This window comes from Triplophysa rosa, linkage group LG4 (genome assembly GCF_024868665.1).
Source record: "Triplophysa rosa linkage group LG4, Trosa_1v2, whole genome shotgun sequence".
NCBI lineage: Eukaryota > Metazoa > Chordata > Actinopteri > Cypriniformes > Nemacheilidae > Triplophysa > Triplophysa rosa.
In genome coordinates this window covers 5,907,854-5,922,987 of record NC_079893.1, presented here as the reverse complement: position 1 = coordinate 5,922,987, position 15,134 = coordinate 5,907,854, and the positions used below count along the sequence as shown (strand labels likewise).

Here is a 15,134-nt window from a genome sequence, read left to right as displayed (position 1 = left end):
CAAGACATTTATCTTCTTTCCCCGCTTTGTCCCCCAGCATCCCAGTGCATGCCTGCATGTGACAGCTGAATGTGTTCGGGATAAATACTCAGGGTTCGACAGTGAGTGATTTCAGTTTATGTGACTACGTATGTGTTTATTGTGAAGGACACTGTTGCATTGAGACGGAGCCAAGGAGCTACAGACAATGAGTGGTTGAATGTGTCCGTCGGTGGCTAAATGAATTCCTCAAGTCTTGCCTTCTATTTTTGGGAGGTCATGCTGTCACCGCATGCTAATGTAGGTCAAAACATGCAGATTTCCCATATAATCTCATCAAAAGTGTGACTTTATGCAAATAAAATACATCCGAGTTTGGTTCATTCATCTATTTTACTTTGATATCTACAAATACTTTACTGGCAAGTGTTTTTGCAGCCGGTGGTGAAATGTCGTTTTTATGGGGTCCTCCCTGCAGATTCTTCTAGTTTAGAATAAACACATAAACAGCGACTTAGTCATCAGACAAGAAAAGCCTTTTGCCCTCGGACTTCCTGTGTCGATAGGGGTCAGAGGTAATGAGGGGACGTAGTGGCTGGAAACTTCAAGGGCTTATTGCTTTGCAGTCGCCTTCAAGATGTGGCCAACTCAACACAGCTAAGTGAATGATGCTATTACCTAATGTACTCATTACATATCAAAGTACAGGCGCGTTCAACAACGACCCAACAAATCTTGAAGCTGTACTTCAGTCGGCTATTTATTTTGTTTTTCCTGGTCATTTTATTTGATTAACGCTCATACATAGCTTCTACAAATTACATACTACAAAAAAAATTAATAAAAAAATGAAAGGCACAATAGTGTTTTCAAAATTCACAGTTTGAAGCTCATTTCAACAATTTGTGAATTGTTAGTAGCCACAATTGGTTAGTAGGTGTTTTTTTAAACACCGGCATCTTTAAGTCCCGTCTTTTTTAAGCGCTTTTAGATCGGGCAGGCCTTTTAGTTTGCAGTCAAGCAACATCTGTCCATAAGCCTTCCCCTGTGGAAACACAGACAATAAAAACTATAAGTAACACTCAAATTGTGACAACCTATTTTGAGAACTTAAAGGGACATGGAATTCTGTCTTCATTTACTCGCCCTCAAGTTGTTTCAAATCTGCATACATGTCTTTGTTCTGATGAACACAGAGAAAGATATTTGGAAGAATGCTTGTAACCAAACAGTTCTTGGCCACCATTGACTACCATAGTAGGAAAAATGGCTTAATAAATTTCTTTGTTCTGTTGAACACAAGAGAAGATATTTTGAAGAATGTAGTAAAGCAAACCGTTCTGAAGCACTTTTGACTTCCATTGTTATTTTTCCTACTTTGGTAGTCAATGGTGGCCATGAATGGTGTTTGGTTACAAGCATTCTTCCAAATATCTTTCTATGTGTTCATCAGAACAAAGAAGTTTATGCAGATTTTGGAACAACTTGAGGGTGAGCAAATTAAGACAGAATTTTTTTTGGGGGGGTAAACTGTCCCTTCAAAGCAGTGGTTCTCAAACACGGGGACCCAAGATGGATCCAGGGGGGCTCACAGTATTTGTAGTATTTTATGAAATATCGACATTTTCTTTAATAAAACTTTTGTGCAATCAAACATAAAAAAATAAGACCACAGACCAAAAGAATTGATGTTCCAGCGTTGTATAATTGTATATGTTTCTGGTTCAATTAAAATGTTAAGTTTAAGATCATAAGTCTTTATTTGGGGTGGGCATAAAGCATTGCACTCTACACAAAGGGGGCCTTACAACGAAAAAGTTCGGGAAAATTAAATATTTTTAATGGTCTTTTTCTAAATTCAAGTAAATAATAATAACAAAAAAATCCTTTAGTTTATACATGTCTACAAGTTCTTTCACCGTGTGGAAAATTTGTTTTCTTTAGTGCAGAAATTTCTAAACAGCTATTTCATTAAAAACGCCTTTAACGGCGGCCTTTAACTGTTAAGGTTCCAAACAACTCACACTGGTTGACTATGTCTACACCCGTTTTACAAGCTTGCATGCGTGCATACGTGACACACAGTCTGTGTGTGTGTTACCTGAGGGTCGCTGCGCAGGGACGCCACCCCTCCCCCTCCGAGCGAATTCCGGAGGATGAAATTCAGGCCGTGAATGCCGGGCAGTTCGTACCTGCGAGCCACCGGGCACACGTGAAATGCATTATAATAATTGAGATGGCCTCTAGGTTTTCACACATCTGTGCATTCACTCCCACTGCACTCTCATGTCATTCCTCAGCATGAGCTGGGCCTCATTAGCAACACCAGTGGTCTTTTCCTCAACTCATAAACCGGGAGGTTTGTGTGCCTGCGCTCTTTCTCTCTCTCTCACACACACGCACACACATGCAGGTCTTAAAAACAGATGTGAAGTAGCTCAATATACAGGCATATTCTTTTAAGTTTCTATAAAGCTTCAGGCATTTACTGCCAAATATCTTAGCTGGTGGACTGAAACCTATTATCTCTAAAACTGCCACTTTAAAGGAAACTTTTTTTCCTGTTATTAAACACTGCGTTGTCAAAGTTGAAAAGCTGTTTTTTAAAAAAAATATGTACAATACCCAAAGACATGAATAAATTATGAAACATTAAAAATAATAAAAAAATAAGCGACAAAAATGCAGGCATCTAACAAAGTCCTAATAGATTTTACTGTTTGTTTTAGTAATTTAACTAAAACTTTGCTTTTTGCCCTGATCAGTTTAAATGTTTAATTTGCCAGGCGCTTTTATTCAAAGCAAGCTACACTCTTAAAAAGGAAACAATAAAACTGCTACAAAGGTACTTCACAGCGATGCCATAGAAGAGACGTTTTGGTTCCACAAAGAACCATTTAGTCAAAGGTCCTTTAAAGACCCATCTCTTTCTTACCTTTTTATAATCTGTAAAACGTTTTTCGCCACAAAGAACCTTTTCTGAAACAGAATGTTAAAGGTTCTTTATGGAACCGTTTGGGTAAATTATGGCATCGTGAAGCACCTTTATTTTTGAGAGTGCATTCGATCAAACCGTCAAATAGCTTGCTGTTATAACAGTGTTATCAGTCGTTGACATGTTTCAAAGTACAAAAAAATTATCTTACCGAATGACAGAAGGCAGGTCAGTCTGATCCTTTCTGATCAGGTGCTGGAAATACTTCTCCACCACTTTGGCAGTTAACATAGCTTTCAGATAGGGGAAATACAGCGGGTGTCTCGCAATAACCCCTACAACAATAGAAATATGGTATATGGTAATCATTTAGCATATAACTACATTTAATTAAAAAAAATCACTCTAGTAAAAAACTACAATTGTTATGGTATTTACAAGGTATTATTTGGCACATTTTGTACCATATCTAAACTTTTGCTTTTGCTCACTTATGCTCTTGAATCTTGAAATGCCATAACCACGAATCATATATAAAGGCCTGTACTGTAAGTAGGCAGGTAGGTAAACATCCCAGTGGCTACAAGCAACTGTTGACCTAAAATTTCAGTTGAACATGAGAAAAGCTAACACAATCCAAAAATAAAACTCAAAATGCAGTGGGATAAAAACACAGACTCACAGTCTACTGCGGATGACACATAACCTCCCATTAACCCAAAGACTATGGCCTGTATCCACATCACAAGCCTTTTGGGCTGCACACAGTTAGTTGCGATTTGTGGTCAGAGAACATGGCTTGACCTGACATTTTCCCAGCAAACACTGCCAGAATGGCTTTTGGAGCAGCATCAACATGCAGTAAGCAAATAGTTTCACCGCTGAAATATAATTCGATGGTTGTGAAAGGGCATGGGGAGACACTTACCAATGTTTGCAGAGTCTCCTTTGTCTCCACTGCGCGTGTATGCCAACTCCTCCAGCCTGAACGTATGAGTGCCGGAGGGCAGATCTAAAAAAAGAAGGTTTTTGTCTTGGATTGATTAAACGCAGTGGCTAAACTAACTGAGATCATCTAAATCTGTTCAATGTGTAAAATCGTGTTCCCCTTATAATCTTTAGTTAAAATCTGAAAATGCACTTCCTTCCTGTAATGACTATCCATCTTAAACGAAGTATGTTAGATGGCTTGGGCGGAGCCTCCTTTAACTCCTCCCCTTCAACTGTCAGTCTGCTGCCAGTTCCATTTCAAAATGCAACGGCTGTTTTTATACATCCAATCAAATCGCAGAGAAAGACAAAAGCCACGCCCACTATTTTTATCATTCAGAATTCCTTTAAAGGCTTTAAAAGTCCTATAATACTTCCGTATTATGACGCATTTCCGAGTGAAATGGGATTTCTAATGAGAAAAACAGTGGCTTTCGTCTTTCTCTGCGAATTGATTGGATGTGTATAAACAGCTGTTGCACTGATTTTGAAATGAAACTGGCAGCAGACTGACAGTTGAAGGGGAGGAGTTAACGGATGCTCCGCCCAAGCCGTCTATCATACGTCATTTAAGATGCATAGTCATTACAGGACGGAAGTGCATTTTCAGATTTTAACTGAATTTTATGAGGGCACACGATTTTTAAAAAGAGAATAATAACATAGATAAACTATTTACAATAAACGCTGCAATATTTCATGAAAAAATAGGCATTGTCATGTTCAGAGCTCTTATTGGCTGCTCCTAGTCATCCATAAAAAAAAAGGAATACGATTTTTGTTTTATAATGAAAGAAATTGAAATGTTGGCACAATTACATTTCTGTCTACAAAGGTGATTTCAGACATTTAAGAAAACACCTTTAACTTTTAGTCATCCGCTTCCAAACTTTGGAGGGTACTGTACATCTGGGATGGCATGAGAATGAAAATATTTGAACAGAAATCACCATTTATAAGGTGACTCCCTAAAACATTACACTTTCCTCGTCTTGTTTGTGTGTCTCATCGTGTCACACTTTTAGCATTCTTTAAACTCGTCATTATTTGCAACATTGTCATTTATCAGTTTTCTGTCTTGGAAGAGAAGCCCTTAGGCTGATGTAACGTTAGAAGCCTCTCTTACAATCAGGCCACTGTGATGCCCTAATCACCCCGGCTCCAGGTCCTTCAGTGTGTGTGGGTGTGTGTCTGTGTGTGAAGATTTGAGTGGGAAGAGGAAAACAACATCAAAGAGAGAAAGCGAGTCTTTGCTAGTTCTTATTGCGTGCAATTGTGTTTAAGACCTCCTGCGTTTGTGTGCCCGGCCTTCCGTGTTTGCGAATGAATGCCAGTGTGTGCGCAACGCTCTGCGCTTGTGTGCGTCCCAACACTAAACCCAAAGATTATTTAAAGGGTTCAGCTGCTTGTTCAGTGCGACTGAGAAGTGGCACATAGATAAAAAGACTTAAGCAAATGCTGCCAAAACATTAAACAAGGTTGTGGCTTTCAGAGATGCTTAAGCAAAGGATTGTGGGAAAACAAGCAACCCGGTGTAGGGGATCTTAAGAAATGTTCTCTTGGTGGAACAATCACATCGGCCTCTAAAACAAGGATTAATTAAAGCTCGCTTCTTTCAGTTGAGTTTGCTCATCAAATATTCCATCCAGCTTCACGTTTAAGTAGGTCAAATCGAACACGGCGTGCGTGTCTTCATGCAAGACAACATTTTTTGATACACAAATGAAATCTGTCATTCATAAACGTTCGCCACAGAACAAATTTTTTTATGCACAATGAAGCCTGTAATTAATGTTGGTTCGGCACACAATGAAACAACTTGTTTTGATGCACTATAAAGTATGTTGTTAATAAGGGTTAGCCACATGTGCTGGCCTGCTGGGAAGTATGCAAAGCATCACAAACGTTCTACCAGAGAAAAAGGCCAGACGTGTAATCCCTGCCACGATAAAATAAAGAAAAACATTTTATTGGCCTTAAAAAAACGAATTATAGACGTTTTGTTCTGAATTCAGTAGAATCACTTATTAATGCAATATGGTCTACGACACGCATCAGTTTAACAAAATTTAAGTTGTTTTATAATACATAAATACTGTCAAATTCCAAAAAGTAAGAACCATTCTTACTTCATTTGCACAATTGCTGGCTCTTTAAATTTGTAGCTTGTGTAAATGTGGGGTACCTGTAGGTGATGGGCTACTTTCCGCTGAGCGGAAGGAGGGGGCGTGGCCTTCTGCTAATGATGATGGGTCTTCTGCCGCCCCATGGTGCGTCTCCACAAGCTCCCCATTCAGATGAATGTGCACCTACAATTATTCGCTCATTCATACAAATGTATTGTATTTTAAATACCCATCTCCATAATCCGTCCGATCCACTTAGTCACTCTTTTGAATTTTAATTCAAGTTCAATTTAGTTAGTATTGTATGGTACGCCCTTATGGTGTACTTGGTTCATTGGTGGGAGGGAATACACACTAATTAAATGTATCTGGATAAAATAAAACCATTGGATTACCTTGATATATGTCCTAAAAACATGATACTACCCATTATAACTGTATTTTTATTGGTCTGGGGGTAGCCGTACCTTCAAATTTTCTTTGGGATGCAGGAAAAAGAAAGGCTTCAGCACTGGTGATCTAGAACAAGACCAGACATTAAATTAAACACACATGTAACATTTGGTGGCCATCATTTATTTGTTTTTAAATATCGTTGATGCTTGAAGAGTATAAACGCTCACATCCTGGGTCGCCCGCCAACTATACCAGTTAGTCCTGGAGCTGTAGTAGAGAGACAGAGAGAAAGAAAACAAATTACAATAACATTACCACACAATAGTTTGGACAACTACTAATTCTTACTACTATGAGTTCCCATTTCAAAATAAAAGTCATCAAACGTAAAAAAAAAATGTAGTGACAAAAATGTGAAAGGAATTAAAATGACCCTATGTTATTTAAAACTAACCAGACTGCCGGTTTTCAAACTCTGTTTATGAAATTGATAAGAAGACATGTTTTATATGTTACTAATGAGAATTATAGAGAATTAAAATACTAATCTAAGCACTGAATAAGTCTTTTTATTAAAATAGTTTTAAGGCTCTTGGCATAAAAAATAAATCTAAAATAATGTGTAAGTTTTTACTCACCCATGCCTGTTCCCGCTGGAGCTATTTCTCTAGAGAAGAACTCCAGCGCTTTCTTCTGCTTATGATGTACAGCCATCCAAATAACAGCCTCACGAGGACTCTGCACAGTCGTTGTCACGGGACCCACAGACAAGAGCAGAGGAAGATCAATATATAAGATTCTTTTGTTTACGAACACTAAGACGGGTGTAAACTTTCAACCAAACACAACAGTAGACAAGAAAATGAACAAGGGAAATGACTGAGTATTTAAAGAGTCCGGATAATAAGGCTGATTACTGGCAGGTGCGTGTGATGGTTGACGAGGGACTGGTGAGGGAGCATGGAGGATGATGGAAGGTGTAGTCCAAGGGGGAAAACTCGGGAAAACAGGCATGGGGACAGACGAGACCGTGACAGTACTTCCCCCCTCCCGGAAGGCACGTCCTTGCGCCTATGATGTTACAACTCGGGGGGGGGATGGGTGTCCTGGAGGCTGATGGGGAACACACACTGGACTGGACGGGAAGCCTCCAGGACAGTGCTACTGGCACCGGGGTTCAGGGGGCCTATGGTGGTGCCGGTAGCCTAACGGGCGTCGTGACTCTGAAGGCTTGGGAGGCTCTGAAGGCCTGAGAGGTGTAATCCAAGGGGGAAAACTCGGGAAAACAGGCATGGGGACAGACGAGACTGTGACAGTCGTCAAAAATGGAAGATTATTTTAATGAAAGCAATAGTTACATTAAAGGTCATTTTACTGGTGTATACAAACAAACAGTCTACCGTATTGACGGCATGTGGTCCGTATGTATCTTCAGCACCCAGAACTTGGATGTTGACTTCGGTATAGTCCTCCAGACCAAGTTGTTTAAAAATACGCTGGGTCCTACACAAAGGAATATAAAATAGAGAAATAGAAAAAAAATGTTTCATTATATTAATTGAGTATTTTGTGTAATCTCAAACGGCAAGCATGTGTTTTGATTAAATAATGAATTACATATCATGTTTTTCACCCACAACCTTTTAATAATACTATCTGCTGTTCTTCTGGCCTTTTCCACAGCCCTAGGTCCACCAACAGGGCAAACTGCCATAGCTCTGAATCCATCTGAATATGTGGCACACACCTGGCGGGAACATAGCGAATTTAATATCGTAAAAATAATTTACAAAATTATTACTTAAATAATTAACAAGAGTAAAGCAGCTAAATTTATTACAATTATTTGAATAATAATAAATATTACAAATTTTAAGGTGCCTGAAATGTTTATCTGGAATATAAAATTGGGGAAATCAACAAACCTTGTAGTCACCTGATGGAGAAGAACCTCTGGCCCCTCCTACTTTCACTGCTCCCCCATCTACATCTAGAATTTGGAGCGCAGAAGAAATGCTAAACATCAATACATTTACATTAACTCTGGAATCTTCATACAATAAGCTTATTGATTACACAAACAATGAGATAAAAGTTTAGGGGAGAAAGGAAATAAGTTGAAATGGTTAATAAAAGGTGTACCAAAGGCCAAAGGTTCTTGCCTGCCTAGACAGCTGGTCTAAAATCAATTAATAATAATAACTAACCATCTGATCACTGGATAGGTCTATTTTCCAATGAAAAACACTTTCATTATCAGATCTGACCAACGATGGGCTTTGTAACACTAGACAAATGATCAGTTTAATCACAAGCTGGCTTAGTCAAAATATAGACAATATAAAGGCTAAAAGACATAACAGAAAATTCATTCGGTTAACCTATTAATAACAGTTTAAATGTTTTTTTATTGCTTAACAATTTATTTAAAAAATATGCATAAATCAATGCATATACAATCTTGTAAAAATCAAATCTGTTCTGAATCTCACCAGGTATCTCACTGATGGTGACATCAGAGAAGTCACATGTAACGTCAGGCAGAAGGTAACGCCGTGGGTCTCCAATCTCATACACTAACTGCTCAGCTACTGTACCAAATGAAACCAGACCACCAGTTTTTGGAGGTTTAGACAGTGTAAACGAACCATCAGCGGAACATTCCACCACGGGGAAACCCATGTTATCCCTACAATAGAAAAAAGGGATGTTTGCAACATTATTATAATCAATGTTTGATCTGAAGGAATACTTCAAATGAAACAATGCAGAATCTTTCACATAAACATGTCTGGGTCATGTTTCATCTCAAAATCAAAATATATTGTGCAAATTTTTTTTACACTATTTTCACAACAATTCTCACAGGCCCTACATTTCTTGTCACTCTAATTGAGTTACTATAAAATAAAATAAAAACAATACAAATTAATTTGAATTATTTAACTGACTAATTCATGCGGATTCAAATAAAATGATTGAATTGCAATCATTTTCTTTAATACCGTAAAAATATTGGGTACCACTTTACAGATGTTGTATTTGTTAACTAACATGAACCAACAATGACCAATACACAGTAGTTTTTAGCATGTATTAATCTTTGTTAATGTCAATACAATTATTCATGTTAGTTCATAGAGCATTAACTAATGTTAACAGTTAAACTTTTCATTTAAAAAATCTATTAGTAAATGCTGGAATTAACATGAACTAAGATGAATCAATGCTGTATAAGTATTATTCATTGTTAGCATATGTTAGCTAATGCATTACCTAATGTTAACAAATACAACCTTATTGTAGAGTGTTACCAAATATTTTATTATAGGGATTAGAATCTAAGGAGAATTACATTTCAAGACTTACTTAGAAAACTTTGGGCGTATTCTGGGTATAAAAGGTATGTTTTCAGGACAAACATTTTTCTGAATTAAGTCAAATATAATGTCTCTTTTTTAAGGGAGTGGGTGAAATGGGACAAGGACATGCTTACATGATAGCCACCCTGAGCTTGTGTCATAACAGATTATGAACTGAATTTGAACTTTACCAGTCCGGAACTGTGTGCCAGTCTGTGAAAATGCCCCCGGTGACCTGTGCGCCACACTCAATCAGGTGACCAGCCAGACTACAAGTGACACATTTGAAGAAAAAGAGCTTACTTCCTTATGACACAAAACAGGAAATGAGTTAGACCTATAACATAAATGTGGTTTACCAAAGATATTGAAATATCATTCACCGCTTGACAAAAACAATGACTCAGGTGTGTGCCCTTTTTGTGCCCTTATGCTTCTGTAAACAGTGTCTTACATATCCCTGGGGATTTTTTGTTTTTTTATCACACTGACTTTGTGTTTAAATACCCAAATGTGTAAGAGAAACAGCTATCACAGTACTGTACCTTCCAGCAGCCAGCATGTCATAATTGTTGCCGTCCCATGAAAACTGTCAGGGACAAAATCACATTATGAGTATATCTTTCCACACATTGAGCACAAAAATATATATGGGATCATATGTTTTTATGTGTCGATATCTATTAACTGATTTAAAGGGATAGTGTGGAATATAATTATTAATTATAATATTATTATAAATCAGATTTATTTTATATTATGAAGGTTTTATACTATTGTAGGCACATATCTAGCCTATGTGAAAACCTGTGTAGGCAATAAACGTGTCTGTAACTGTTCATACATGGTAAACTAAAGCAATAAGTCCCAAGAAGCAGTGGGTTATGGTGCATTTTATAACAGCTAAGGGCGTTGTGGCACGCCTAAAACCCCCTTAGCTGTTATAAAATGCACTTGTAACACACTGCTTCGCGGGGCTTATTGCTTTTATAAAACGGTTATTCCATATGCGTAGCGTATTTCGTAAAATAAAGTGATATTTAGGCTATGTAATACGGCCAGCAGTTATAAATCGGGGTATTTTATAACGGCTTAGAACTCGGCTCAACCAATCAGAATCAAGGACCAGAACTCACCGTTTTATAAAGATACTTTTACCCTGACACATGCTAAAGTTAAAATAGGTTAAAATAATAATAGTAACATGTATGGACCATGCTGACCTCCCTCGGGTGAATCGTATTTCTGTGTGGGATCAAAACAACAGTCCTCAGTTGTTCTGCAGACCAACTTTGCTTTGTATCTTTGACATTAAAATCAATCTTTTGGCATCACCACCTAAAACTTTAAGAGGGAATAGCAGAAGCCAAAACAATAGTTGACCTAAAAATGAAATTCTGTCATCGTTTACTCGTCATTTCAAACCTGTATGACTTTCTTTCTTCTGCATTGCACAAAACAACCAAACAACACTGTCCGCCTCTGACTTCCAAAAATGGATGCAGCGCCCCCTACCCCCCCCCGAGGCTAAAGTAAACTTGCTAAACTCTGTCTAAGAAACTCTGCCAGTGTCATTCATCGTTTGTTTTTGTTCGGTCCGGCATGTGAGGTTAAATTCCTCAACACACTAGAGGAAGATTGTGTACCAAGTTCTATTATCTGTTGCGGCGGAAATCCGAGGAGCGTTTGTAGCGTGTCACACTGTACCGAATGCATTAGCGGTCCGAGAACCACGGCGCTGTCCACGCAGCGTCCTGTCACTACAATATCGGCCCCCAGGTCCAGGCAGCGTTTAATGGGGAGAGCGCTGAAAGATACAGACACAGACAAGACAACTGAATCTCATGTGCTCAGACCACAAGTCAGGCTCCAGGCACGAATAACAGACTGAATCAATGACACGCTGTAAATAACTTTCTTACCCCAAATACGCATTCATGCTGTGGACTGTCTTTGGAAGTGGTTTCTTTTCCTCCGATTCAGCCATTCTGAGTTCTGTCAAAGTGTCTTTCTAGGATAGAAAAGAAAAAAATGGTTTTGTGCATTTGTGCATGTGTTAGGATCTGCTAGTACATTTCCATTTTTTTGCATTTGGCAGACACTTTAATTGGTGGTTTTTTTAAGCGACCTGAGTGCATTTTAGGTACACATTTTATCAGTATATGTGTTCCCTGGGAATCAAACCCAATTGAGCTACAGCAACTACCATCAATATGTTGTGTAGTTACCTGTGGCATTAGGTCATCGCCAGTAACCACGGCTACCTTTAAGTCAAGTCCCGCCTTCTGAACTACTTCCTGTAGAGCCGCTCCACAGGCAAGAGGATTTACACCACCGGCATTACTAACCACACGAATACCTTCATGAAAAGACAGAGCATTATACCAATTATATTTATGAAGTACCTCTAAGTTTCAATGCCAAAAGCTGCACACCAAGTATTGAAATGACTTTGTTAATAGAAATTGATTAGTTCATAAATGCAGTCTTTTCATGGTCATATTTTTGCAAACCAGTGTTTTTAATTTAGAAACGAAAAAATGAAAGACTTAAAATAAAGTATAAATAAATACTATACTATACTATAAATACTATAAAAAACTATAAATAGTTTAAAACAATATGCATTTTTCACTAAATGTCATCATGGCTAATTCACAATAACAATATTATTATGATATCTAGTTTAAAGTTGTTGTTTTTTGTCTGCAAATCACACTCAAAATATGGAGGCAGAGAGAGTTTGTAAGCACCTTGAGTCTTAAAGCAAAACTTTGAACAGGTGCTGAATTATTTACAATATTACGATATGTGTAGAATTAATACGATATTGATAATCTTGTTTGTTAATATCATGGTTATTATCAATATCGGTATATTGTGACAACCTTAGTTTTAATAATTCATATAAAAAATCTTTAGTCTGTATGACATCTTTATGCCAAATTCTTTTCTCCTAAAATCAACTTTCCTGACTATTCAGGTACATTCTTATCATAACTTTACCTCTTTTGCTTATATCCTTAATGAATGGAGAAAGTGCAAGAACAAAATCAGGAGCATATCCCATGCTCTGGAAGAAAAGAGGGTCAACAGATGTGTATATAGTATATATGTAAAATCAAATGTAAAAGAGCAATATGTGACACATACTGAATAATGATCGTATCTATCAGTATCTGATAATCCATCACAACCTATGTTCACCTTAATGAACTGATGTGATTCAAGGCTAAACTAATTTAATATGGCTGAATTAATGCGACTCTATTATGTTATGGGTACAAATCACTTTTTTTTGCAAATGTTTGTTTACGTTGTAGGATGGAGAACTTACAGGTGCTTTAGCTTTGGCAGCGGTAAGGAGGGACATGGTGATTTCTGACAGATAATCAAACACAAGGAAGTCCAATTTTCCACCATAGACAAGCTGAGGAACTGCATGGCAGAGATAAAACAAAGATTTTGAAAGGTTTGGCTTTATTTTTTAACACACATATAGTGGCTCCAAAATATGGACCCTTAAACTACACTTAAAAATAGATTGTATTGGATTAGCAACAAAACATAAAATATTATTAATTTTATAAAAATGAAATCCGTAATTGTTTTAATTTATGTATTTTTGTCTTTGGTCTACTCAAATACTTGTGGGCCTATATATATATATACATATATGCATTGACAGGGCAATTTTTATACTTTAGTGACATCTAGTGGCGGTTAAATGATTTTACAGTTATCGAGACTACTGTTATCGATTCGCCTGTAATGTCAGGTCAATGTACAGTGTAATCGGTAACTGCAGTCTACATGTATGTCAGATCACACAAACACGAATAAGTCATTTGTGGTCATGTACGTTACCTGACGTTGCCGTGTCACCCCAAAACCCCGACGCACATCCGATACGTACAGTTCTACGTGACGATGAAGCGTAACGCCTCCCATCGCTTCTTTGACGTGATTCTGTGGTAAAACATCTGACAGACCTCACGAAATTATGTGAATGCGAAACATTATTTTTGCAGAAAAGCAGTGTTGGGTTTGAATAAACCCTTATCGTCCACCGAAGCAAACTCCCGGATATGTGCGTCAGATTCGTCATGTCTAGCACATGCTGTTCTTTATGTAGTTCTGTTTTTTTTACTTTCTCTGCATAGACTGAAATAAACTTGCAACAAATCTGAGCTGTCAACGATGCATTCGTGTACAACACACATTTGCATCCGTGTAGGACAAAGCTATTGTATTATAGTTCCTACTAACGTTACTCATGTTGCGCTTGCTCGGGGTTCTCCACATGAATGTCAATACTTGTGCGCTACATACATTTATTTACACCATAAATATGACAGTGTTGGAATTCCGCATTACCACCTCCTGGTGTGCATTAACTTTCGAATAATTGAACGGCCCGTCGTCAATTATTCCTTACTTATTCCTCTTATTGTTTGTATCACCAGTAACGAAGAGTAGGTTTATCAAAATATTTTTGTTATCAGTCATAGGCAGCATGAAGAGGAAAACGAACCATTAGGCTATGATTCCCTTACGAAAATTTACAATGGTTTTACTACAGTTAAAACCAAAAAAACATGGTTACTGTAGTAAAACAATGGTTATCACAAAATAACCATGGTTTTGAAAAACCATTTTTGTTTGTAAAAACCATATCAAGCGATGTACTGTAGTAAAACCATGGTTTTGCCCTAAGTAATCAATGTACCAAAAAACATGGTTACTACACTTGTACCACAAAAAAACATGGTTAATTTTCGTAAGGGTTGTTTATTCATTCATTTTGTTTTTCTATTTAGTTATTTTATTTATTCGATTTCAGTATATGTATTTCTATATTGTTTTAGAAATGTTTTGTGTATTGAAACGAAACTGTGCACGCGCTTCCATTTACAGTAAAGTTTGACATTATAAACGTCAGATCAAGAGCAGAGTGCTGTGTGAGGTGATGGCCTGTAGGCTACACTATAACATTCTGTTATTTAAACTTGGCGAAGTGATATTGAACTATGGGGTTGGCGGACCCGGAACACCTTCGAGATTCAAAGCTTTATTGGCATGATAAAACAAATTTTACATGGCCAAAGCACAGGAAAATTCAATATAAACATTCTGCACAAATACAGATTAAGATCAAATAAAAGTATAAAGTATCTATATATACATATCAATATAAACAGAAAAAGAGCAAAGTATTGATGACCTGTCCTATAGTGTCAGTTTGTGTGTATACTTTGGACATGAGATTAAAAAGTGCAGCTGTGTTTCCACTTGATTCTGGTTTATTGTTAATTCTGTCTACCGGGGGGGGGGATGGGGGGATGG

At 37.5% G+C, this 15,134-nt stretch overlaps 1 protein-coding gene across 1 annotated transcript; it reads right to left on the bottom strand.

Annotated features, from left to right (window-relative positions):
• Positions 1 to 719: 719 nt before the first annotated feature.
• On the bottom strand, positions 720 to 14,004 carry LOC130553327 (uncharacterized). Its single transcript, XM_057332226.1, has 20 exons — positions 13,656 to 14,004; positions 13,126 to 13,226; positions 12,795 to 12,861; positions 12,017 to 12,147; positions 11,711 to 11,799; positions 11,496 to 11,595; positions 10,334 to 10,377; positions 9,980 to 10,057; positions 8,919 to 9,115; positions 8,352 to 8,416; positions 8,067 to 8,173; positions 7,827 to 7,929; positions 7,065 to 7,164; positions 6,654 to 6,693; positions 6,498 to 6,549; positions 6,090 to 6,213; positions 3,843 to 3,926; positions 3,126 to 3,249; positions 2,081 to 2,171; positions 720 to 1,024 (listed from the first exon to the last, which is right to left on the bottom strand). Exons 1-20 carry the CDS (start codon positions 13,894 to 13,896, stop codon positions 941 to 943), a joined length of 2,022 nt encoding a protein of 673 aa, XP_057188209.1. The 5' UTR covers positions 13,897 to 14,004; the 3' UTR covers positions 720 to 940.
• Positions 14,005 to 15,134: the final 1,130 nt, after the last annotated feature.